This window comes from Manis javanica, chromosome 14 (assembly GCF_040802235.1).
Source record: "Manis javanica isolate MJ-LG chromosome 14, MJ_LKY, whole genome shotgun sequence".
Lineage (NCBI taxonomy): Eukaryota > Metazoa > Chordata > Mammalia > Pholidota > Manidae > Manis > Manis javanica.
This window is the reverse complement of record NC_133169.1, coordinates 91,370,995-91,398,436: the sequence shown is the minus strand read 5'-3', so window position 1 is coordinate 91,398,436 and position 27,442 is coordinate 91,370,995. Positions and strand designations below refer to the sequence as shown.

At 44.1% G+C, this 27,442-nt stretch overlaps 1 protein-coding gene across 10 annotated transcripts in view; it reads left to right on the top strand.

The window, feature by feature from the left end:
* The first annotated feature begins 4,962 nt into the window (after positions 1-4,962).
* The window catches only part of PRELID2 (PRELI domain containing 2), a 247,372-nt gene continuing 224,892 nt past the window's right edge, over positions 4,963-27,442 (top strand). For 5 of the 10 annotated variants that reach the window (XR_012125199.1, XR_012125201.1, XR_012125198.1 and 2 more), the window contains exons 1-4: positions 4,965-5,136; positions 16,367-16,424; positions 18,459-18,532; positions 20,299-20,459. Coding sequence is in view for 5 of the 10 variants with exons in the window: in XM_073221910.1 (XP_073078011.1) it covers positions 5,062-5,136; positions 16,367-16,424; positions 18,459-18,532; positions 20,299-20,459 (368 nt within the window). In the remaining 5 variants the exon portion in view is untranslated. Of the gene's footprint in view, positions 5,137-16,366; positions 16,425-18,458; positions 18,533-20,298; positions 20,460-27,442 lie in introns of all 10 variants that reach the window. The other 5 variants (XR_012125196.1, XR_012125197.1, XM_037016468.2 and 2 more) reach the window with 3 other exon arrangements.

Here is a 27,442-nt window from a genome sequence, read left to right as displayed (position 1 = left end):
GTGGCCACTGTGCCCCTCAGGGGCATCCGTGGTGCTTCCCATCTTTCAGCGTACTTGCCCACCTCTACCTTCACAGTGCTTCCAGAACCTAACAGCTGCTCACCACTTCCACTGACACCTCCAGTGTCTCGGCTATCACCATCTCCTGTCCAGATTATTGCAGTAGCCTCCTAAAGGGTTTCTTTCTTCCCCGTGCCTTCCCTAGGTCCCTTCTCCATAATTACTAGCCAGGGTGATTCTGCTAAAATACGGAGTTCAGATCATGTCTCTCCCCAGCTCAAATTCTCAGCAGCTTCCCATCTCACACGGAGATGAAGTGAACCTCTTCACGGTGGCTAGAAGACTCCACGGGACCCGGATCCTTGTTACTTTTCAGATCCTACCTCCCAGGACTCTGCTCCAGCCTCCTTATGCTTTTCTCAAACACAGTAGACAAAGTAATGCTGTCTCAGGGCCTTTGAACTTGCCACTCCCTCTGCCTTGTTAAAAAACAAAATTTAACAGCATATTTGAAGATCTAATTGGCTTTATTCATGAATCAGCCAGCATCCCATCAAACAAAGAGAGAGACGCTCCAAAGAGTTGCTAGGAACGGAAAGTTTTTATAGGAAGGATTGTGGGGCAAGGACAATAGCAGAAGAAAAGAAAGGATTGTTTCGGACAAGGTCACCTTCCCTCCAGGGAACAGGTGAGGATGTTATTATGCAGGTGACCTCATCTTTTGGGGGATGGAGAGGACCCATCGGACAGGTTACCTCATTGGTGTTAACCGGGACATTAACCTGATTGACTGTTAAGACTAATTTCTGGGGAGTAAACTGTTTCCCTGAGTTCTGTGAGCTGCTCTAGCAAATAAATTGAACCGAGGAGAAAGTCACAGAAACCTCTGATTTATAGCCCGTCGGTCAGAAGTACAGCTAACTACCTGGACTTGGGATTGGCCTCGGGTGTGGGCAGGGGGCAGTCTTGTGGGACAAAGCCCTTCACCTGTGGGGTCTGATGCCATCTTCAGGTAGATACGTCAGAACTGAGTTCAACTGTGGGACACCCAGCTGATGTCACAGAATTGCTTGGTGTGGGGAAAACCTGACACATCTGGTGTGAGAAGTATTGCAAGAATAAAGGAGAAACACAGGAGAAGGACTGGGGATCTTCCCACTCTGCCCGGGATAGGGCAGAGTGCGTGGTGCGTACAGCCTTCCAGTCTGGACAGCCTCACAGCGCTGTGAAGAAGTTACACAAGCAGACGATAAGATTGGATGAAAAAGGTGAGCGACAGAGAGATGGTCGGGGTGATCAGAAGAGGGAACTGAGCCAGCATGAGGAGCTAGAAGAGCAGAGAGAGGAGAGGACAAGGAGAGCAGGTCCGGGCTGCAGCCCCGTCCATTGGAACCGTACAGCATCTATGAAGGCACATCATTCATTCACACGGTGCATAAGAGACATGCTGGGTGTCTACTGCATTCTAACCACTGTGCCTCACCTTGAGGATACAAAGATTAGTTTGGTATCTTAAAGACCCAATAAGGTCATGAACTTGTGAGGTCAGCCAGGAAATCTCCAAAGTCAAGTTCCTGACAGTCTCAAGGCAATGGGAATTTGTTCCCCAGTTCCTTCTCTCTTGCTCGGGAACATAGCAAGTAAGACTATTGTTGTGCAAACTGGTGTGATTCTGAGCCACAAGATTACCTGGCAGTGGCAGGCATCAAGCCTGGCACACGTTTCCCCCTTCAGAGCACCCCAATGTCCTTGAAACAGGCAGGTGGGCTTTGTTCTTGCACAAATCACTCGGCCGAACAGCTCAGATAAGGCTAACGGGCACTGGGTTCTTCCACCTTTCGGAACACAGCCTTGGCCTGCGTGGCCAGTCAATCAGGGCTTGGCAAGCAGCTGCCTAAGGAAACCTTCTGGAGAAGAACTGGTGGTCAGAGTGGAGTGGGGACACGGGGCCCGGTCCGGCAGGGGCTTCTGTGTCACACCCAGTCTGCAGCTACCCTGTGGTAGCAGAGGCAGCTAAGGAACACCGTAAATGCCACAAGTCCGCTGTCTCTCCTCTGGGGGTCTGTGCAGATTAAAGACGGGTGTTTGTTTTTTGTTTCTCTGGAAGGAGGGGCTGGTGATAGAGCAGAGCTGCTTTATACACACACATTCAACATGTCACAGGCCTCGGCGCCTAGTCTTACACCTGCGCTTCATTCAGTGTTTTGAGGAAACACTGCCTGTAGGTTTAGTACAGTGGGGATTAAGAGTTACCTAGTGGGTTATGCAATTTGGTCATTGGTAGTCTTGATAACAGTCGTTTCAGCGGAGTGGCAGGCAACTCTTCTGAGGAGCAAAAATGGAGCAGAGAACTGGACACAGAGTTAAGAGTGGATTCTTTTCCTAAGATGGAAGAAATCACAATGAACTTGTGTGCTGGTTGGAATGATCCAGTAGAGGCAAAATTGATGATGCCTGAAAGAAAGGGATATGGCTAAAGAAATATCCTAGAACAACAAAGCGAACAAGGAACTTTTAGTGACGTGGTAGGGCTGTGCAGGGGAGCAGAAAGTTTTCCTGGACCCTATTAAGGTCCCTGGCTGGGTCTGAGAATTAAACTGACAAAAGACAAATCAACAGGAGAAAAGCATGCACATTGACTTACTGTGACTTTTATGTGGCACAGGGGCCTTCCTAAGGAAATGGAAACCTGAGTGGTTTGTGCTGGGTCTGAGAAGGGTGGGAAGCTGTCTAGGAATATGATAAGACAAAGGGTATGAGGTAAGTGTAGCAAACTGGACATAACTTGATATGGCCTGTTTGTTTGGATTCTTCCCAGTGCCCCTCTGTCCCAGAGAGAAGGATTAAATTGTGGGACACCCCGCTGGTGTCACAGAATTGCTTGGTTTGGGGAAAACCTTATACATCTGGTGTCAGAAGTATACCTCTGGGCATAGAGAGGGCACCTCTTACACCTGCTTCAAGGGAGAAGGCAGGGAGGCTTTCCTGATTCTGCCATTTTCTCAAAGTCCTTCAACTTAAAATATTCAACATGCCAAGGTACTATATACTAGGGTGCTGTGTTCTTTTGAAAAGAAACGCATAGACCCAACGTGGAGTCATTTCTGCCAGGCCAAGTCACCGAACCTGGGCTTAATGCCTGAACCTTGCTGCAGTTTCAACCTCCCCCGAAAACTTAGGGGGTCAGGAATTTTCTGGTCAGCATCATCAATACGGTAACCTGTCACGTGAGCATTTCTGTCTTCCCTAAAAGATGGGGTCATCTGCATTATAAGATTCCCTAAGAGAAAGTGACCTTGCCTGAAATAATCCCTTATTTTCTTTTGCTAATAACTTCCTCTCACGTTCATGCCTGTAAAAACCTTCATTTTGTACAATTCCTGGGAGCATCTCTCTACTTGTTAAAGGGGATGCTGTCTGATTCATGAACCACTTAATAAAGCCAATCAGATCTTCAAATGTACTTGGGGTGAATTTTGTTTCTTAATAGTTCTGAACCCCACGACCTAGATGTTAAACACAGCTATTATTAAATATTAAATTATATACATTGACAATAAACTATATTTAAAAAGGTAATAGGTATGAAAAACTCATCCCCTCTTAATTATGTGACTACAGCTACCATTATCTGTGTTCTTGCGGTCATGTCTCTCATACACGGACGGTGGGAATACCACACAACGGTGCGCTCCGACACTTCTCAACTCCGCATTTAGTGACATCACATGGGTAGTTTGGAATTGGCCACGGTGGGAGTATTTACACCACGGCAATCACAGCCACTAGAAATCAGGGACTTGTTTTGGTTGTTTTTTAAAGGAGAGCTGTTTGTTGACCATGTGCCAGCCCACCACTGGATTGTGTGGGTAAGTGGAGGGACTGCCCTAGACTTAAGTGCTGACATTTCATTCACAGCAACGGGAAAGAAGGCAGGCATTTGGACCAGTGAGTAACAGATGTGGTGGGAAGAGGCTTCCTATCACCTAAGAGAAGAAGGGAGCAAGGTAATCAATCACCTTAGAATAAGGCTGGCTGGGAGGCGCCGAGGCGAGAGGGGTGTGGGACAGCGGGGATCAGAGAAATTAGTGTTTCTGCCCAGCACCATTAAGAGGCCCGTTGAGGTTGGCGGTTATGACTTCAAACGGGCCTGTGACAGTGGGTTTATGTTTTCCCCCCGTTTCTTTCAGTGGCTCGGGTGAAGCAGTGAGAGCTGTGTTTATCCAAGGCTAGAGATTTGCTGGACCAGTTGTGCCTATAAATTAAGACCCTTTTGTGCCAGATGAAGGTGACGTCACCTGAAATAATTCTTTTTTTTTTGTTCATGACTTCCTTGACCTGCGTTGAAAAACTTTTCTCTTTCTGTAGCTCTTTGGGCCATTTCTCCCCTTGCTGAGGGCATTTAAGCCTGATTCATGAATCGCTAAGTAATGCCGATTAGATCTTCAAATTTACTTGAATTTTGTTTTTAACATAGGTGAGTCAGAATACTCAGATTCTTTTTCCATCCCTTTGTTCCTTGCTCCGTGGTGTCTAAACTTTAACAAGCAGAGTCGCTTCCCTGCACAGTCTCTAAGCCCCGACACCTATTCCCTGGACACTCCCGGGGGATACGGGCAGTCACCGCTGGACATCAGACCCAGCTCCAGGCCTCGGAGGCAGCCGCCTGGGTCTGCGATCAAGCGCATTTGCTGGCCTCCGCCCTGCGGGCCTCCGCGGACCGCGCAGGGTCCGGTTACAGCTTCCAGCCCCGGAGGGCGGCTGGTGCCCGAAAGCGGGAGGCTCTCGGGGCCGGCGGCGGCAGCTCGGGCTTTGCTCTGCGGCCCCGGGCGAGGTGACGACAGGGACGCCCCCGTCCCGGGGCCCCGCGCGGGTGGCGTCTGGCCGGCAGGGCGGCGGGGGCGCGGCAGGCGGGGGGCGGGAGGCCGGCGGAAGGGGCGGGGGCGCGGCCGGCTGTCCGTCCCTCCGGGCGCACAATAAAGTTTGGAAGTTTGACGAGGAGGAGAAAGCCCAGCGCGCGCCGTGGGCCGCCCGGGAGTGCACGCCGGCGGGGGCGCGGGGATGGGGGTCACCGTGGACGTGCGCCAGCTGTACAAGTACCCCTTCGAGCAGGTGGTGGCCAGCTTCCTCCGGAAGGTACCGCGCCCCGGGCCGGGCAGCCCGTCCCCCTACCCCCGCTCGGGCGTGTGCGGGGCGGGGGGCGTCCTCGGAGGCCGGGGGTGTGCGGGGGGCGGGGGGCGTCCTCGGAGGCTGGGGGTGTGCGGGGCAGGGTGCGGGGGGCGTCCTCGGAGGCCGGGGGTGTGCGGGGGACGGGGGGCGTCTTCGGAGGCGGCGGCGGGGGAGGCATGGACTCCCCGTGGCCACCCCCGCCCAGGCTGAAGCGAGGAGCTTCTGGGGAGGGGGGGCTGGGGCCCCAGCTGAGGCGGCGCAGGACTGGTCCCCCCGTACGTCACTGGCCCCCCAAAAGCCGGTGGGGGCCGCTGAAGCCGTCACCCTCGTTTACTCGGCACGGCCGCGCTTATGGAGCAGCTGTGGCCCCTGGGCAGGTTGCCCTCCCGCTGGGGCCTCAGTTTTGTCATCTGTGAAATGGGGGAAAGTACAAGTACCAACTCAACGGAAGGGCTGTTTGGGGGGAATCCAGGGAGAATTTATGTGCTGACGACGGCTGATGCCCAGGAAGGCCTCCTAAATGTTGTGGGGTGCTGTGCCACTAAAACTGCACGCCCTCGCCCCAAATTGCGGTGGCCCTCCTTGTCCCAGGGCTGCCCCCAGGACTCTGTGGCTTGTGGTAATAGGAAGCAGGAAATTTATTTGAAAAAATCGAAAGCACCCAGGGCTGGGAGATGAGACCCTTGGACCTGTCAGGCCCTTCCTTCCTGAGTTCATGTGATGACCTCGGTCAAGGGTCAGCTTCTCCAGGCCTGGGTGGCGGTGCCCGAAGGCCTGCTGGTCTCCCCTCCAGCTTTCACATTCTGTGAATCGCCTTGGGCAGCAGCTATCAGATAATGCGCTCTGTTTGCAACCCGGAAGCCAAACTGGGAGGTACTGGGGGAGGAGAGTAACTTCTTAAGTGGTAAGATCTTACCTCCTCTGGAGGAGGTGGTATAGGTGGGGGCCCAGGTCACAAGCACGTGAGTAGTGTGCTTGTCTAGATGGATGCCATCTTGTTGCTGACGTTCACTGCTCTGCAGCATCTAGAAGTGTCCAGCACCTACTGGGGGCTCGATAAGGATCTGGTGAATGATGAGCAAGTAAATGCATGAAATCCCGACTAATGGACCTAGTGTAGACTTTGCCTTCGGCCGGGCTTCTGGGCCCAGAAAGGAAATGGCCAAGAGCCTGTTTCTCTGTCAGGACTGGCGCTTGGCGGCGTGGATTCTTTTGTGCCACTGCTCCTTTGCGAAGGCTTTCTAGGTTTTCCTCATCAAGAAGAGATCTCTGTCTTGTCTGAATTGGGGTGCTTGGGCTACACCTCACTGACCATCTTCTGTAGTGCTGGACCCTGACTTGTGCACATGTCTTTTTCCTCTCATTAGACTCTAAGCTTCTTCAGAGCGAGACTCACTCCTGCAGGAACGCGTAGCACAATGCCAAGCTCTCATTCAGAGGGTGCTTGGCGCATGTCAAGCTAAATGCTTTTCTTTTATTCAACAGGTGTTTGGAGATACCTTTCTTCTATGTGCCAGGCTCTGTGCTTAGGCCCTAGGCCACAGCACACAGACCCTTTTCATGAAGCTGATGGTCTCTAGTAGGTGAGACTGCCATTAATAGGTGATGAACAAATGAACACATGATCCCAGTTGGTGATGCATAGTTACACGGGAAGTTCACGGTGCTGTGACTGAAGAGAGCCGGGAGTCCTGCGGAAGGAGGGTGACCATTAGCAGAGCCTTCTCAAAAAGTGGCATGTGTGCAATGATGGCTGAAGCATGCATAGGAGTTTCCTAGCTCAGAGGTGGGTGTGGGGAGGAAGTGCTTTCATACATGGTCGTGTTTACTCCTCACAGCAGCTCAGGAAATAGTTATGACTCACTTCTGTTTCACTGTCCAGAGAAACTAAGGTTCAGAGAAATTTAAGCAACTTTACGAAGTTCCCACAGCTAGAAGATGGCAGAGCCAGGATTTCCACACAGCTGAATCCGAAGCCCACACACCTAATCACCAGGCTGTGCCGTCTTGCACAGAGTAGGCATTCAGATGATTCTTGAGGGAATAAAATGTTTTGTAATCAGTTTGCTGGGCTCCTAATCTAATCGCAGTTTCCTTTTGATAACAGTCTTCTGTCTGGGTTTACTCATCTCTGTTCGTCTCAGTGGACCCCTGCCTGATAAGAAGGATATAGCTTTAATGTGTGGTAGGGTGAGAAAATAGTGTTTCTGTTATGCAGTGCTGTGTAACAAATCACCCATATGATTTTTGTGGCTTCAAGCAATGATAGGCTTTTCATTCTCAAGATTCTTTGGGTTGCCTGGGCTATGCTAGGTGGTTTTTGTACGCTGTATGTCATAGCTGAAGTCACTTATATAGTGACTATATATATATATATATATATATACAGCCGATAAAGACCGAGGAGGCCACCAGAAGGCAGGGCCTGGGAAAGGCAAGGAGAACATTTTGCTGAAAAAGTGATCGGACAGGGTTAACACTGCGGACGGTGCTGTACTTCCATTCTTTCTGTTCACAAAGCAGTCCTGCAGAGACCCCTGGGAGGGACTTTGGGACTGTTTCTAAGATGCCAGTAAATCCATTTGCTGTGCCAATTTTCACCTTACATTATTGAAAGGCCATGAACTGGCAGCCAGTAGATCTCAGTTCCAGTCATTGCGCTTTCCATTTTAAAATCAGTTTTCAGTAGCCTTGGGAAGCCTTTTTCGCAAGCCTGTACTGTGCCCTTGCACAGCTTAGAAAGTGGCATCATCTGGGGGTGTCTACTCCACAAGCTCACAGTAAGTGGGGCTAGTGGAAAGTAAATGGTACGTTTATGCAAATTAGAAAAAGGTGCCTATTCTTCCAGGTGGCTGGAGCCCTATGACAGCTGGCCTGCTAAACTGGGAGACTTTGTGTGGTGAGCAGCCTGCACAACTGTAAAAGACAACCCTACTGTCTTATTGCATCATCTGCGAAATGATAATGCCATGTATCCCCCCCACCTGTCTCCCAGGATTGTGAAGATCAAAGTTGTAACAGTGTGACAAGCATAAGCTTTTTACAAGCCTAAGGTAGTAAGAATGGTCTTTTTGGCACAATACACTTTTGTTTTACTCTTTATGTATTTTTTTACAAAGGAAAGCACTTGGCAGAAGGGACATCATATGAAGATCTCTGGGATCTTCATATGTGCAAAAAATGGTATTTTTTTTTTGCACAGTGGTATGTTTGAAGTGGCTTCAGCACTGAGGAAGCTCTATTTTAAATAGAGTCTACTGATCTATGGCTTTTGGTATGTTCGGACTCGCCTTCCAAGTTATAATATACTACTATATTTAAAACCTGAGGAATGTTTGTTCTTCTTACACCTGCCTGCGGGATACCACAGGCAAAATACTAGCTACATGCTTTCAAAGCTAAGTGGCACCTTGAAAACAAACGTCACCACGCTCTTTGTTTATGGAAATAGGGTTTCTCGATGAAAACTCTTCATGAAAGAATGCTGTGACATCCCAAATGGTTTATTCATCAGACGCCAAACTATACTTCCCACAAACTATAGTGTCAATGTGCTTGACAGTGTATTTGTTTTCTTTCTTTGTATGAATCTTAGCTTTATAGCTCTCTTCACAGCAGTTTCCTTCCCTTTACTTAAAGCCATCCGCAAAGAACGCAAAGCTGCATGTATGAATGTAGAGTGTAGAAGCCCGCCCTTCTCCGGAAGTCCACATAGGTCTGTTTAATGGGCTTGCCTCCCATGACCTGGATTCAAAGACGTCTTCAATTTTATCTGCCTGAAATTTAAAGTCATTAAAAATGACCAAGAGAGCCACTGTGTTGACTGGATATTTTGTGTTTACTCAAATGAGGAAGTTACAGGTTTTCTTACTGTTGAGTTGTTCAGGGTGATTTTCTTTTTATGTTACATGCAAGACAGTCATTGTGAATAGAGTGTAAGCTTCACGGGCAGAGATTTTTGTCATTTGTTCTTGATGTATCCCAAGTGCCCGAAGAGTTCCCAGAACATAGTAGGTCTTCACAAAGTCCTTGTTGAATGAGTAACTAAATACACTCTTCTGGGATTTAGCCCTGTGGAATACCAGACTCACTGTATCATTGTGGGGTTCAGTAACATGTCCTTAGTTTGTGTCCTGTAATAAAATGGACAGATTAAAATAATCTCTTTGCTTCAACACAGTGGCCTCGGGTTTTATTTTTTCCAGCCAGGAGCCTGGGGTGCTGAACAGAACGGCCTGACTGTTTACTCCTAAACTCATAAAGGGGATTTATGAATGGCTATTTCCATTTAGAGTAGAAAGTTGATTGGGTAATTAATAATGTTTCCATTTCTGATGCTATCTTTTCTCACTTGGAAATCTGACACCTATATGTGTGGAACATCTCCCTGCAGAGCTCCTGAAGTATCTGGAGTGAACCCACATTTTCAAAATGAGTGATTTGATAGGCCTAGTTTAGCATAATGGTTATTTATCTTTTTGTTCACACTGTAATAGTCTTTCTTCACTTTTATCTTCCTGCCCTCAATTCTACCAAAATATCAGGCACAGCGTGAAAGAGGCGCAGATCTGAAGATAATGGGTTCTGGCATCAGATAGGGAGACAAGTGCTACTAGCTGTGTGGATTTGGGCAAGCCAGTTCATTTTCTGTGCCTCAGTTTCCTCATCTGCAAAATAATAATAATCTGGTATTGTTATGGGAAATTATATTAGATAATGCACATAGTTGCATATAATATGTATACCTTAATGTCAGCATATAGTAGGTGTTTTTTGAAGCACTTCTTAAAAATCTTGATGTTGATATTAACAATAATAATAACTTGATACATTTATTCTATGAACCTGAAAAAAAAAAGTAGTCTTTGGAAATCTATACTAAGTTGGAGTAATAAAGGAGAGAGTGAGTGTGAATAAAGGTACACATTTGAATGATAGCTTATTTTAAAAATCATTTAAATAATATTAAAGCATACTTGGTAACTTATCTAGGGGAGGTTGTAGCTTAATCAGTGCACACAAGATAGGAGATTTTTAATTACCAAAGTACTAATGGCTGTTGTATGTCTACTAATTGACATTCATAATAAGTCTGTGCATCATTTTGCACCTTGGAGATGCAAAGATAAATAAAACATAGCCCTGACCTCAAGGAGCTCACTGTCCAGGGGAACAGAGGGAAATATATTAATTTTTATGGTAAGTACTTTTTCAGAGGCATATTGCAGACATACGGGGTGGGGCAAGGTTCATATTTTAATTATAAATCTATGAAAGTTTCTAGAGAACTTAGAGTCTGTTGCCTTTTTTAAAAAAGTCAGTATTGTCTCTTGTACTCTTAACTTCTCTGATGGGGTGCTAATAGCTAGTGAGGAGGGGTGTGTCAGGGAGGCTTACACAAATTGTGGATTGCTAAAGCATGAACTTGTGAGATTTTACTAGTCTAGGAAAGTAAGAAATATCTAATAATTTTTAAATCATCATTTAAATATATTTGGATTGCAAATGAATACTAGAAATATACTCAAGGCCACACCACGGTAAATTGCCAGAAAAAGACTGGAGTCTTGTAACTAATTTTTTAAAAATGTTGATCCATTCTTTAGTAGTAAACCCAGCTACTGTTTATTGAGGACTTGCATGGTGCCAAGTGTTAAGCTTTACATGAAATTATTTCTTTAATTCATGTAACAACTCTTCGAGTAGGTTTTTTTTTTCTACTGTTACAGATGAAGAAACTGAGGTTGACTGAAGTTAAAGTAATTTGCCCACGGTTCCCACAGATGGGCTTCAACTGAGGTCTCTTGGATTCCAAAACTCACTGTTTTCAAAGCTCTGTGTCTTTATTTTAATTTTGTTTTTCTTCAACTTTTCATTTAGAAATAATTTGACTCACAAGACGTTGCAAAAACAAAACTCCAGTGCACCCAAACCACTGTATAATTTTTAAAACCAGGGAATTAACATTGATACAATGTTAACTAATCTGTGGATCTTACTCAAATGTTGGCAATGTCCACAATACCTCTTTCCAGTCTAGGATCCAGAATATCTGAATATCATGAACAAATATATGTAGTCCTTGATCATTGAGATTTTGATTAATCGACGACTCATTTGATCTTGATATGAAATCAGGTTTGCTTTGCTCCTAAGACAGACTTTTGCATGGAGCTCATAAAAGGGATTTGGTGCAGCCCACGGTGATTATTTTGTGTAGCCGAACACCTCTGAAAATCTCTTTGCAGTTGCTCCGCCTCTTTGCGTGTACATGTTTGGAAGCAGCCGGGGTGGCAAAGATTCCCTTAATGCCTCCAAAACAGATCAAGTTAACATACCAGGCTTAGCCCAGGCCATCTTGGCCTGCTTTTGCAGGACTTATCACACAGATCTCTCTGCTCTCTTGGGTAGTTCCGTTTGGAAGCTGGTGAACCAGGACTTCTTAGGAGGTCACTGACTCTTTTTGGAGGGTTATTATAAAAAGCTGGCATTGACTTACAAGCTTTTTGGAAAGTTGTTATTTTAGTAACTCCTTACTCTTTTAAGAGGAGCTTTATGAAAGCTTATATATATTCCTACCCCCCCAAATAAGAAAGATAAATATATCTTTATGAAGCTCCTCCCACAAATACAATGAATATTACTCCTGGGACTAAATAGACTCAATTTCCTGGCCTCTCATTTCAAAGCTATGTGTTTGCTTTAATGCATCTTTTGTTTTTTACCCAGTATTTTGCAATTTTTGGCCTCTTAACTTTTTCATATGCAAAAAAATAAATGAAAGCAAGGTATGTGATGGTGTAGGAGAGTCTACATTTTAACCCTTGTTAGACTTTCATGTGCACATAATAAATACAGTGATATTTACAGTAGATTTATATCTTGGGGACAGGGAAAGGATAGTTTCCTGTTTTCTTCACGTTCAGTGAAGAAACTAAAAATCATTAAGTTCAAAATGAAGTCAAATACACCTTGAAAAATCCCTTAAGTAACCCAGAAAGTGTGGCATGCATGGTGAGTATGTATCGTCTGTGTAGTTTGTGGTCCATTGAGGCAGGTTTAAGTATGACAAGGGGTTTAGGAAGGTATTTGTGTCGTCAGACCACCTAGCTTCTATCGGAGTCCCTAGTGTACAGAGGGGACGGGAAAGTTCCAGCGTGACCCTGCTTGTCTGCAGGCTTTATGTCACTATGTTTTTAACCAGACATTCCTAATCTTAATACTTGTTTTGGGGAGGACTGGATGAGGTCATATACATGGCAGCCTCCAACACAGCGCCCTGCCTGGGCACAGTGGGTGCCCAGTGATTCTTCGATGGGCTTGACCTACCTTGATCTGTTCCCCTGTCACACTGTGTTTGAAAAGGTTTCTGTGAAAACCCGGCCACCTGCGTCTTGTCGTCCCAAACTGGCACTCCCGGTTGCCCCCCCTTCTGAGCAGCCTTTCCTCTCTCAACCCCTCGTTATCTGACATCAGATAAATTTGCATGAATTAAACATGAATATTCAAGTTACCACAAGATGGCGTCAGATCATTTCAAGTAATGCGAAGTTGGAGGAGCCTTGGCATAATCTTTAATTTTAAAAAAGCTAAAATATATGCCTTTCATGTCGTGGTATTTAGCGATTGTAGATGAACGTTTAAGTTCCTTTCCCATTCTGGGATGGAAACTTGAGGCTCAAGTCTATTTACTCCAAAGGTAGTTGCATCGGAAAGTGACTTGAATCTTGCAAATGATTTTGCCAGAGTAAATAGTTCAGGATCTCTTTGGTTTGGCTAATAAAACTTCCATTTTACTTTTGTTATTTACAAGCATTGTCTAATGGGTGACCCTTAAGTATTTCACAATGTCCCCTTTCCACAATTTCCTCTCTCTCTCTTATCTCTTAGTTTGATTTATTTCCTCCTAATATATTTATTTGCTTCTTGTTTGTTTCCTTAACTAACATGTAAAGTCTCTAAGAGGCTATAATTTTGTTTCATTGCTGTATCCTCAGTGCCTAGAACAGGGCCTGGCATGGTAGGTACTCAAAAAACTGTTAAATGAAGAATAAATAGAGTTTCCAGTATTATTTAAATTGACACCCTAAATTATGTAAAAGTACAAAGTTTCTGAATTTATAATCTTTAGGAATTTCGCTGATAACAGTGAAGTAATCAGAAGTAACTACTATCCTTCTCTGGTGTTTATATTTCCAAGCTCTTCCATAATTTAATTCAGTTATCTTCCTTTCACTTACAGTCTATTTACAATATTTAGTTGGAATGTGTTGATGAATATAAAATGAGCAAACTTGGACTGGAGCAAAGGAAATGCTCTTATATACTCCTTTTACTTTAGTGTAAAAGTTCTAATTCATGAACGCGTGCACACACACACACACACACACACAGGCACACACACACTTCAGGGGTCTGAATGAGTCTCAGGTATCTCCCTCACTTCAAGGGTGCTGTGCACGTGAGCCTCTTGCTGAGAAACAGAATAGCTAAACCCGACTCTCAGTAATGGACATTATCTTCCAGAAATACTGAAGGCTAAACTTGAAGAAAGCAGTTATTGTAATTTTGAGCATTTTTTTCTGGAGCAAAAATGAATGAATGAAAAATAAATAGTTAAAAAGCATGTTTGTGGTTAGTTATCAAGATTGCAGCTTCCAGGATGGAAGTGTGAACAAGAATTTATGGCATGGGCATGATGAGGCATTAGCGCTGTTGAGGGCAGAGCCCACTGCCCCCCTCGCTGGTGGGTCCTTGAATGAAGTCAGGTTTATTTTCCAAACTGATCCCTGAGGTCAGTCAGGTTTATCTTTTGGTTCATTGCTTCAGCAATTATTTATTAAGGGCCTACTATGTGCCAGGCACTGTGCTAGGTGGTAGAAACACATGAGTGACTGAAATAGACAATATTCCTGCTCTCATGGAGCCTGTGTCCTAATCTGGGATCTTTTGATGGGGCCAGAGATATCTTTAAGAATGTGAAAGTAATGGTCCCTTTTCCCTGAAAATCAATCAATTAGTCAATCAGTCAACCTCTTACACACACACACACACACACACACACACACACACACGCAGCTGCTGCAGGGTGGGGCAGACCCATACCCACCGAGTTTTATGTCACATTTCCTTGGTTCAGAAGACTTGAAGTCCACCGAGCGGAGGCCCTCTGTCCCTTGCCCCACAGCCTGCTCTCACCTCCCCTTCAGCAGCTTGCGATGTCTTGGATCAGACTTGCCTGTTGTTTTCTGTTCAGATGTGATCCCTGGATGAAGCAGTAAATCTCTGGGACCAGAGCTCAAGGGGCGCTCAGCAGGCTCTGGTCAGCAGCTGCCCAGTCCTGTGGCTTTGAGGAAGTCGGTTCCACTCCCCAGGGTCTCCTTGCATCTGAGCAATGGAAAGGGTTGGATTTCAGGAACTGATGTGATTGGAGACAGGTTGGGTGGGCAGGCTTTGGAGGCAGGAAAAATTATCTGCAGATAAATTATAGTCTTGGCACTCATTAACTAGCAAATTTGTTTATTTGAGCCTTATTTCTCACACAGGGAAGGGAAAAAACAGCATTTACCTCATGGAATAGGTTTGGGATTTAAATTGAAATAATGTATATTAAACTGTCTAAGACAAAAAATGATAGCTATTATCCGTGTTGTTGTATCCAAATTGTCTTTTGGGGAAATAAATCAATAAACAAACTGTTGAGCACCTGGCATAGGCTACATTCCTGTGATGCTAACCCAGCCACGAGGCAGTGGCATAGGACAGTAGGGAGGGCCTTCACTCTGTCGTAGGCCTGGCTCAGTTTCCTGGCTGTGCCACTAACTAGCTGGGTGACCCTAAGCTCTCTGGTCTTTATTCAGTTTCCATTTCTGAAAGATGGTAATGATAACTTCGGACCCAGACACATTAGACAGGCTCTTAGGATATTTAAACAAGATCATGCAAGTAAAACATTTAGCACAGTGCCTGGCACAAAGAACAATCTTTTTTTAAATTAAGGTATCATTGATATACAATCTTATGAAGGTTTCACATGAGCAACACGATTGTTACTACATTCACCCCCATTATCAAGTCCCCCCCAACCCCATTGCAGTCCCTGTCCATCAGCATAATAAGATGCTATAGAGTCACTACTTGTCTTCTCTGTGCTGTACTGCCTTCCCTGGGCTCCCCCTACATTATGTGTGCTAATCATAATACCCCTCAATCCCCTTCTCCCTCCCTCCCTACCCCCTTCCCTTTGGTAACCACTGGTCTGGTCCCTTCTTGGAGTCTGTGAGTCTGCTGCTGTTTTGTTCCTTCAGTTTTGCTTTGTTGTTATAATTCACAAATGAGTGAAATCATTTGGTACTTGACTTTTTCTACCTGGCTTATTTCACTGAGCATAATACCCTCCAGCTCCATCCATGTTGTTGCAAATGGTAGGATTTGTTTTCTTCTTATGGCTGAATAGTATTCCATTGTGTATATGTACCACCTCTTCCTCAGCCATTCATCTACTGATGGACACTTAGGTTGCTTCCATATCTTGGCTATTGTAAATAGTGCTGCGATAGACATAGGGGTGCCTATGTCTTTTTGAATCAGGGATCTTGTTTTCTTTGGGTAGATTCCTAGGAGTGGAATTCTTGGGTCAAATGGCATTTCTATTTTTAGCTTTTTGAGGAACCTCCATATTGCTTTCCACAATGGTTGAACTAGTTTACATTCCCACCAGCAGTGTGGGAGGGTTCCCCTTTCTCCGCATCTTCGCCAGCATTTGTCATTCCTTGCCTTTTTTGTTGGCCGTCCTAACTGGTGTGAGATGACATCTCACTGTGGTTTTTATTTGCACTTCCCTCATAGTTAGTGATGTGGAGCATCTTTTCATGTGCCTGTTGGCCACGTGAATTTCTTCATAAGAACACTCTTGATGTAAGTCCGGTTCAGTACTAACAGTATGAGTTACTGATCAGCTTAACCTAACCCCCCTCTCCACGCAGGGCTAGAGCGGGTCTAAAGGTTTCCCCTGGATTTCACACATGTCCGGTCGTTCTGTCTCTCTAGGCTGAAGCAGTAAAAGTAAGACACTTGATCGAAAACTGGCCTTAGAGGCTACTTGGGAAATACTGTTGCTGCAAATAACTGGCTACTATGAAATAACTCACTTTGCTAAAAGATGAGTGGTAATTCTTCTCTATGTGTTTTCATTTAGTATCCCAACCCCATGGATAAAAATGTCATCTCTGTAAAAACTGTGGAGGAAAAAAGGGGTAAGTTCTCAGAATACACCTCACTTCAGTGATGGTCATTAAGTGATGCTGACTTTTGTGAAGATGTGTGCGTTTGTGTGGGTGTGGCCTATTATGTCTTAAACAGGTATATTAACAGATATATTTCTCAATTTGAGGTGACTGAGAAGAGAGTACTCAGCATTTATAATAGTAAAAGTCTTGCCTAATATGCTCTTGGCATTTTCTCAGTTACTAATTGATGGCAATTGTAATAGCTAACATTTTTGAGCACTTTATATGTCCCAGGCACTCTAAGTTTTATTAACTCACTTAATTCAAAGAATAATGTATGGGGTAGGTATTATTACTCCTATTTAATGAATGAAGAAAACAAGATAGAGAGAGGTAAGTTACTTTCCCAGAGTCCCTGGCTATATTCCTATAATATATCCTTACTTCATTTTATAGATGGCAAAATAGATGTGATTAATAGCATGTACTATATGTGATATGACCATAAAGTGATTAGATTGTGGGATCATAACTGTACTTACCAGTATGGTTCAGTACTGACTAGAGCAGAGGTTAGGTTGACAAACTATGCTTGCACTGTCTGTTGTTGTAAATAAAGTTTTATTGGTAGACGGTCATGCCCATTTGTTTATGTATTATATATGGTTGCTTCCTTACAATAACAGCAGGGTTGAGTAGTTGTGACAGAGACTATGTGGCCAAAAAATCCTAAAATATTTACCATCCGATCCTTTATAGAAACATTTACCAACCCCTGCAGTAGAATGTAGGAGCCTTCACTGTTTTCTGACATTCACCTCCCAGAGGAGGTGTTTGCATTGTCAGTGTTTGAATTTGAAAACTAAGCAATGCAGGAAACTATAATGATGCACATAATCTATGTAAAACCTCTGGAGACACTCGGCCCAGGTCTGCTGTACTTTTGAGTCCTCTGAGAAAACGTATGAGATGCTCTTCATTACGCGACTCTAAGACCTTCTTTGTACTCAGTGAACACAAATCTCTCTTTTGCTTGTGAGGATATACAACTTCCATACTCTTATCAGTATATTTTTGTACTTCCACATCTCTATCGGTATATTTTTTAAAAACATTTTCTCATGTATCTGCACTCAAGGTGGGAGAAATACCATATTTGGCATCAGAGAAATCTGATTTTAAATCCTGATTTTGTTATTACCCATATCACCTAACTTCTGGGAGGCTCAGTTTCTTCATCTGTTAAATGGGAAAATAATAACAATTCTGCTTTTAGGTTGTTATAAAGACCAATGGAGAACACAAATGTGCATATTCCCAAGTGGCACAGGAATGTTAATTGCCATTCTTCCCACTGACAGGCATCTTTCCCTCCGGGGTGGCTAATCCATTTGAAGTATGTGTGCTGCAAACATTGGCCAAAGGGGTGCCACCGGGCAGAGGAGCCACACATGTCTCTCACCCTTCCAGCAGCTTCTGGGCAGTTAGGGCGTTTGCACCGGGGTTCAGGGACAGTATTGCCAGAGCTTTGAGGAACCCTATAGGAGCATGGCTGAGTTACAGTGAACCACAGAGTAGTTCTGGTCACAGGGGGCCTGCTGTCCTAGAAGAGAAGAGTATGCTTAGTATAATTAATTGTAGGTTTAAATTTTGAGGCCAGAAATGTGTGCTTGAAAATATTGTTGGTGCAGAAAGCAGAATCATGTTCTCCATCTTTCTGTTCAAACACTCTCTCTGTTGGAGTTGAGCAGGGGGCTCTGGCTGTTGTCACTGCAGTGTTGACATGCATGGTCCAGAGCAGGGAACAATTTGCAGTTCTTTTGTCCTTGACTTTAGAATGAACAGTGTAAGTGTTTTACCCTTAATCTTTAATCACAGATGAGTATATTCGGAGTGATTTGGCTCCAAAAAGTGGTCGGGGGTACTAAGTTTTGAGTTAAGCATTTTCACTAGGAATTCTACATCTAGGAAATTGGGGTTGACAGTAAAAGTTTTATTGCCTTTAAGACAAGAATCCATCTCCCTAACTTTGTGTTTGAATGTAAAAATTTCCTTTTCCAGATGTGTCAACAGGGATCATCTACAGAAAGAGGATCGCAGTCTGTCAGAATGTGGTTCCAGAAATTTTGAGGAAGGTAAATTCATTTCAAAATTGAATCAGATTTGCTGTAACGTCGGGCAATCTTCAAACAGTCAGGGAAAGAGACAGCATTTTCTGATGTAGAAGAGTGTTAGAAGTTACCTACCTCATAGCCCTTCAGAGGGAGAAAGCCTCGTATATCCAACCTCAGCTTTGGCAGATGCCACCTGTCCCGCCAATGTGTTTCAGCCCCCAGCAAGTTCGCTATGGATTCAGTGTGACCAAAGAAAATGACATAAAACATTCTTGGGGTGGAAGGGTTTATTACCCGGCTTGTTCTCCTGGCGGTAGGTTGAACACTAGTGTCTCTGCCTCCGCCCAGAGAACTTACCGCCTACGGGTGTGGAAGCAGTGGCCTGGCAACAGGCCAGTTACATCTTCAAGTGGTTCGAGCTCAGTGAGGATCCCGGCCACAGGAACCCCAACTTCTACACACCATCGGAGATAGTTTTTTTCCAGCCTGTTTCTGTCTCTCTCTGTTTTGTGGAGGACTCTTAGTGGACATAGGGATGGTCTGCAATTATTTTAACGATACCCTGGACATTTTCTAGTCTGTCCTGGTTAGATATGACTCTCAAGTAAGAATGATCAGAAATGGGACGATGGTAAATATAAAAAATACTGATTTGTAGTAAGGAGGATAGAACTACCAGTTTCTCTTTTTCTGACAGAGACAGCAGTTATTTCAGGGGGTATAACGTTCTCAGGGCTGTCTGTATGTCTTTTTGGTATGTTTCTGTAAAGTAATGGTGTTGACGGTGCAGCCGTCATGATAGCAAATTGTTTTCTCACTTTGAAATCCTTAAGCACGCTGGTGATTGTTGGAAAGAGGTAAGTGGGAATTTTTAATCACATTGCTTGCACCAGAGAGATGATTGACAAGAGTCCTTTTAGAATCATTAAGACATGAGAGTAGAACACGTTTTAAAAATGTCTCAGGTGGTTGTTTCACCTGGAAACTATTCAGTGTGTGGCGTACAGCCCGGCTGGGCTCCCGCCAGTCAGCTTGCCAATCATGTTGCTGTGCTTCCTCTGTATCACTTCCTTATCATGGATTAAAACTCTGTCAAATTTTTAGTGGAAAGAAAGCTGATACAATAATGAAAATGAACTTTCTTTTATTGTCCAGACGGTAAACGTGTCGCATCGCATGTGGCAAGTTATTACTGCTTTTTTCCACAGAATGTGTACCTTGCCTTTGCTCTGCGTGCATGCTCTGAATCTGTTATTTAAAGAGGCATTCAACTTTATCTCGTGTCTCAGTTCTTGAATAATATCAGGATATCTTTGACTTGTACAATTCTGCCTTTGTACTTTTCCAGGTCTCCTTTGCCTAGGAAAGCATACATTTCTAGGTATTGGATAGAGTTTAAAATGTAGAAAATATTTTATTGGATATTGTCCTGCATGTGAGCCCGTAAGTGGGACCAGTTAAAATTCATCAATTTAAGAAGGCGGTGACCAGCCCTAGAGGAGACAGGAAGGAGGCTGATAATTTGCTTAGAGTGTTTAGCAGTTAGAGAAATCAGGCCAGGGACTGTACAGCCTGCATAAATCCTGGGCCATTTGCACGTCCTTAATAGTATTTAGTAAGGTCAGAGTATGTTTGATTATCGAGGACTTACAGCCATTGGTGGTGAGCCATCAATTGTGTATCAGGGTTACTTGCCCTCTTTATCCAGACTGAAGCAGCTCTGGATGCAGTCTGTGTGTAGCCTGCTCTTCCTAAATTGAGAAAGCCATCCTCTCTCTGTTGGACAGGTGAGCATTTTAAAGGTACCTAGTATCCAGTTAGAAGAGGAATCCTGGCTTGATCCCCAGGAAAGGAACATGGCTATACGGAGTCACTGCCTTACGTGGACACAATACGCATCCATGAAGGAAGAGTCTGTCTTCCGGGAAAGTGTGGAAAACCCGAATTGGTAAGATCACCTCTGAATGAGCACGTGTGTGTGTGTGTGTGTGTGTTTGTACATTGGGTAAAGGGGTGCATAAATGAGCACATATAAGAAGCTATGATTTCATACTTAGGTTCTGTTTTTATACCTCACATAAATTACATGTTAATTAATTTTTAATCACAGAAATAATTAATGAGTAGCTTTCCCTTTGGGGAGAAAATGACAGAGCTCTACTCTTTTTTGACCACCTCGCCCAGTCCTGGTGACTTTTTTTCCTCTCCTGTGGCAATGAGTGTCAGCAGTATTCTGTGTGGTCCAGAATCCAGAGCTTTAAGAGGCACCTTTAGGTAAACACATGTGTACCCACAGAGGCTCTGTAGATACTATGGTTTTGTGTATCTTTAACATACATGCTTTCATTCCATATAAATCGTGCATTTTCTTTGCCTAATAGAATGTTTCTAATCTTTATCCACTCGATATATGTAAAATCTAGCTATCTAGCTATTCCTTTGAACTGTTGCATAATATTCAATCCTCTGATTCTGTTTAGCTTTTTCTTTTTTGACAGACATTCAGACAGTTTCTAGTTTCTCCCTTACAAAAGTAATTCAGTAGTTGTGAAGCATATGCTCCTTGTTTATGCTATATGTGAATGTTGCTTTACAAGAGCAATTTTAATTGCCAGATTTACTGAGTATTTTATATATGATGCAATGTATTCTATTAGCGTACAGTTCTGTAAGTTTTGACAAACACATATGCAGCTGTGTAACTCCTGCCACACTCAAGTTATGCAATGTTTAAGGTAGATTTTAAAAAGCTAGCTATATGCTAAGATAATTCAATGGGGAAAGAATATTCTTTTCAACACATGTTGCTGGCCTACTGGATATCCACAAATAAAAGAATGAAGTTGGACCTTTACCTCACACCAAGTACAAAATTAACTCAAAATGCAGCAAAGAACCTAAATGACAGAGTTAAGACTATTAAACTCTTAGGAGAAAACATAGGTGTAAAGCTTTGTGATCTTGAATTAGGTGGTAGTTTCTTAGATAAGATACCAAAAGCAACAAAAGAAAAAATTAGGCAAAACTGACTTCATCAAATTAAAAAATTTTTGTAATTCTAAGGATACTGTCCAGGGAGGTGGAAGACACTCCAGAGAATGGGAGAAAATATTGCAAACCATATATCTGATAAGAGCCTAGTATCCAGAACTCAGGAATGGACAACCCAGTTCAAAAAATAGGGGAAAGATTTGACTTGGTATTTCTCCAAAAAGATATACAGATGGCAGTAAATGCTTGAGGAGATGCTGAACATCATTGGTCATTAGGGAAATGCCAATCAAAAGCACAATAAGATACTGCTTCGTACTGTAAGGATGGCTGTGATATAAAGGACATACAGCAAGTGCTGGAGAGGATGTGGAGAAATTGGAGCCCTCACACACTGCTGGTGGGAATGTGAATGGCTCAGCTGCTATGGAGAAGAGTGTTCTCAGTGTCTCAAAAGGTTAAACATGGGGTGACCACTTGACCCACCAATTCCACACTGTATTGAAAACATATGTCCACACAAAAACTTGTACAGGAATGTTCATAGCACCATTATTCATGATAGGCAGAATTCAGAGACAAGCCAAAAGTCCACCAATTTGATGAATGTATGACCAAAGGTGGTATGTCCATGCAGTGGAATATTATTCAGCCAAGAAAAGGAATGGAGTAATGATTCATGTAACAACATGGATGAAGCTTGAAAACATTATGCTAAGTGACATAAGCCAGTCACAAAAGGCTACATATTGAATCAGTTTATTTGAAATGTCCAGAATAGGCAAGTCCATAGGGACACAAAGTAGATTAGTGGTTTCCATAGGGAAGGAAGAAGAGAGAGTGGGGAGTGACTGCCAGCCGGTATGGAGTTTAATTTTTTTCTGGCTGAAATATTCTGGAGCTAGTTTTGATGGTTGTACAACTGTGACTATATTAAAACTGCTGAATTGTAAACCTTAAAAGGGTAAATTTTACAGTATGTCAATTATATCTTCAAGTTATATGGCTGGTTCTCAGGATGTGCATATTTTCAGTTTATGCAAATTCTGCCAAATTGTTTTCCAATGTGTTAGTACATTAATTTGCACTCTCGTCAACAGCACATGAGAGTTTATTTCCCTACAACATTTTATGCTTTATTGCCAGTGTAATGGGTGAATAACAATTCATTTTGAGTAACAAAAGCAAAATATAATAAGAACCAAATATTAATAGTGATTATTTCCATGAACTATGATTTTGGAGGACAATTTTACTGTGTTTTTTGGCATTTTTCTGTGTGGTTTGTATTTTTTTATTCACCTATCATTTTATTGGAAATAGTAAGGCCCTCAAACCCAAATAGATAAAAACCAAAAATCTAAAATCCATTCTGAGGCCCCATCCATCACTTGTATGGATCAGTCTTTTGTTGGTCCCTGTAATTTTGGTCCTCTGGTGATAGTTCTAGAACGCTCTGGCAGCACACAGAATGAGTGTGAATGCCGAGGCTTATTGGCATCAGAACGTAGGTTTGCTGTGGCCCACCCGTCAGTTTTTGTCCTTAGTCCCCTTCATGACAGGAGCTTCTCATAGAATGTAGACATTTGGAGGTGAGTGTAAAAGTTGTGGCCAGAGAGCTTTTCTTTTTTCTTTTGGTTCATAAAAATAATGAAAGGACAGAATAGTCTGATTTTATGCAGAAAGCGCAGAAGTCTTTCATTTCATCTACTTCATTTTAGCCTCAGTGTCCTCAGGTACCTGGGCTCTCGGCTAGTCTGGAAAGCAGAACTGAACCTTCCTTAGTGTTCCATGAAATGATCACTGGCTCTCAGATTCCAGGGAAAACATCCTTCAGGAACTTTATCCTTTGTATTAAAAAAAATTTTTTTAAATAATCACTCTGATTTTGGAAAAAAATGATCCATGTGTCTTATAAAAAATATTAAATAGTTCTGGGAAAAAAAAAGACACAGTTTTCACCACCTCACGGTAGTGTCAGTGTACATACATTTCTCGGTCCATTCCTAACTGGCATTTAGATTGTTTCTGAACATTTTGCTATTACAAACAATGTTGTGGTGAAATCCCTATGATTACATTATTTCCCCACTTAGTCAAGGTTTTTTAAAGTAGATGAAGCAAGGTGGGATTTCTGGATCAAAGATTATATGTATTTCATATTTTGATACATATTCCCAGGCTCCACTATAGAAAGGTTTGACCAATTACACTTTTTTTTCTTTCTTTGGTTTGTTATGTGCTTGTCCTTTCCAAAACACTCTCTTCTAGATTGACACAGCAGGCCAGTGTTTATTGACATTTTTATGTCAAGGTCAAAGCTGGATTCTTCACCTGCAGTGTCTGAAGCTCAGGTTAAATCACTCACCCAAAGTGATATAGTCAGTAAGTTGCCGAGCCCGAGATGTGAATGCAGGAACCACGGACTCCACCTTCAGCCAAGTGGTGAGGTAGGAATGTGACGTTTATAAAGGGTGGATTTATCGCAAATTGTAGACTGCTTTGGACCTCAGGTTATGGGAACGGGTTGGTCCGGCAGCCGCGTGAAGGTTCCTGAGCAGGGGATGATGTAATGAGAGCCATGATCCAGATTCTAGGAAACTTACGTTTTCTTAGCTCTTGACATGGATTTACAAAGTGTTTCAGGCAGGCATTCTACATGAGTGGGTAATCTTGAGGTGCCATCAAAGAAAGACACCGTTATTACTTTCATTTCCTTCCTTTGCCAGGGAGTGTGAGGGTAGTGGCCTTCCACTGCACCCACAAGAGGAAATACGGACAGGTTTCTTTTTTGCAAAGAAAAAGCTGTCTTGGCCGCTGAGTCTAAAGTAGACCTTCAAGCTGTGTGTTGGTTAGCAGGTGTGGGTGTGCGACGGGAAACCAGATGTCATTCTGTCCCTCTGCGTGGCCTGTGGTCAGTTCAGAAGGGCTTGGGGTGGGCTTCCTGTAGCATCTGACGACAGCCTTGCTCTGTGTCTCTTCGTAGACCCAGTTTTAGCTTCCTGCTGCCGTCTCTGCAGGTGACAGAAGCCCTGACTCAGATGGTACCAGACATCACTTATGTGTGTTTGCTGTGTGCCAGGCACTGTTTTAAGTGTTTGGTGTGTGTGTGTGTGTGTAAATTCATTTAATCCTCACAGCAGCCTTGTGAGGCTGGAACTTCTGTTAACCCCATTTTCCAAACGAAGGCTTAGAGGAGTAACTTGTACAAGGTGAGATGGCCGGTGAGTGTCAGAGGCGGATCCCGGCACAGGCAGTTTGCCTCTAGAACCCAGGTCGTTGGTGTGACCCTGCCCTCTGGTCGGCGAGGACCTGGACTGTCTCTGGCCCAGCAGGCTGTGGGGTCCACAGTGGCTGCGCTCCCGGCACCGCCTGTCCCTGTGTACCCAGTATTCCTTCAAGCTGGGCTCCCTCATGGCTGCCTGTAGCCGCTGGAGTCAGTGTACCTCTTTGTCCATTTAGTGAGGGGAGAGACCTGTGAGAGCAGCAGAAACTGTGTCCCACACATGGGGGGACAAGATCTTCGTCCTGTCCTGTCTGAGTTAACTTAGGTCAACTGCTCCCACCTGGACCAGTAGGAGTGATCAGAGGGCTGATATGGGCTGACTGGCCCTGACCAGTCAGGACCTGCCCCTGGTCCTAGAGCTGGGGGTGGGGTCAGCTCCCCCTGAAACACATGGGCTGCATGGGGGAGTGGTGGGCCCCTGAACAAAAATAGTCGGGGCATAGGAGAAAGGGGGCACCGCGCACCTCTGTTCCTCCCCACCGTGATTTGGACGTAGCAGAAGCTTCTCAGGATGTCTGTGTTCCAGAGATGGACCGCTCAACAGGCAGGAGCCCGGAACCAGGAAGCCAACAGGAGCTAAGGCAGCCTCAGTCTCTCTCTTTCCCCATGTGGCTCATTTGTCCGACCGTCTATGGATCTCCTTTATTCACACAGCCAGCGGGCTGTCCCGGGCCTGTGCGAGCTCTCTCATGTCCTGTGCCACAGGGACTGGCCAGACTCTAGGGTCAGAACCCCACCTCTGCAGCGACAACGCCCTTGCACCGCTCTCTGAGCCTGCGTTTCCTGAGCTGTGTCCTGGGGATGATATCGCCGCCCCAGAGGTTGTTGGGAGAGTCGTCCGTGTAGAGAGCCTAGAATAGCACCTGCCCGCAGAGGGCAGTAAATGTGGGTGTTTCGTATTGTTACCTTTATTGTAACCGTCATCATCTTGCAAATTCACGTGACTTGAATCGAATCCTTACTGTGTGTTATTCTAACATAGCAGGCTTTGATAATGATCTGCCGTTGTGCTGCAGGCGGATGCTCCGCCGTGTGATTTTGCACACCAGCGCCCCAGCTCTGGGGACAGGAGCCCCTCAACCGAAGAGTCAGGGGAGTAGGAACCCTTCTGTTTCAGTTCCAGAGTGAGATGGGAGCCCTGGAGAGAGAGGCGTCCAGGGGTCGGTGCGAGTGTTTGACGTGGGCTGATTTCCCCCGTTTCTGGGGCCTCGTCTGGGTTCCTGCTGTGAGCAGGGCTCTGCGGGCCCAGGGGGGCTGCACGGGGCCCTCCGAGGACCGCCCTGAGCCTGCGGAGTGGGAGATGCTGGGCGGTGCCTGCTTTGCCTTGGGACAGTCGGGCCAATGCAGAAAATAGGAAAGTGACTCTTAATCCAAAATAAATGAAAGGGCAGCTCTGGGAGAATGCACTTTATCACCTTGGGCGGGACACGCGCATTCACTCTTGGAAGCGGACAACGGAGTATATTATTTTACATTTTTTTCAGAAGGAAGAGAAAAACCACGGTTTCTGCCCTCTGAAACTTTACATTTTATGGTAAACTTACTACTTTCTTACGATTTTGTGTTTGTTTCTATTCTTTAAAGTACATTTATTTGTTAGTTTCTGGTTCTTTTCCTTATAATAGATATTTATCGTACTATTGGGAAATACAATTGATATGCGTTTGATTCGACTTTAATAATGGTAGGCAGACATTCTGTTTCATTCATCTGAACACATCTTGCACCATAAAGGGTCGAGGAGTAAGACTTGGTAACAGATGGCGACTTGAGTCCAGCCTCCGCCCTTCGCAGGGTCTCTGACCTTGAGTGAATCTCTGTAGCCCACACTTAACATGATGTCTGGCACAAAGCAGGGGCTCGGTATCTATCAGTAAAAGAAAGGAAGGTAGCCAAATTATTCTAAAGGATAATCATCTTATAAAAGTATTTTCACCGGCTTTGCTCTTTCACCGTAAATAAATGTATGGGTTTTTGTGGAAGTAAAAACCCTGTGACCTTGAAGCAAGGTGACAGTTGTTCCCGTCAGCAGGGACTCACTGGTCATGGTGTCGCAGTTGCCTTCGCTTTGGGGAAACAAGACCACCCCCCATACTCAGAGCTGAGCATCGCAGTGGCTGCTACCATCACCTTTCCATGTCTGAGAACTTTTGCTCATCCATTGATGCTTATAGACCTTATTTCTGAAATTTAAAAATGTTTAACCTAGTAGAGTGTGTGTTAATAACATCAGATATGTTGATTCAACATTTATAAAATACCAAGGAAATTTCTCCTGGGAAGTAATAAAGGAAACAAAAAGCCAAAATCAAACTTTACACACAGATGAAATTAATGGGATGAGCCACTTTTCTTAGTTCAATACATTTTCATTATTACTGAAGTCTTGCACATGAATATTCTTCATTCTACTAAATAAGGTAGATAACATTTTGAATTTTTTATTATTAAATTTTTGGATGAAAACATCCCCAGTCTTGAGTATTTATCTGATGAATCACAAATAGTGTAATTTGCATGTTTTGCGGGGCTGTTAGTGATTTTTCCCTCATGTATCCATTTTTTCCCTGTCCTGCAGTCTTTTTTTCCCCCAGTAGCAAATATGACAGTTTGGTGACTTCCATGTGTTTGGCACTGGCCTTTTTAGTTGACCT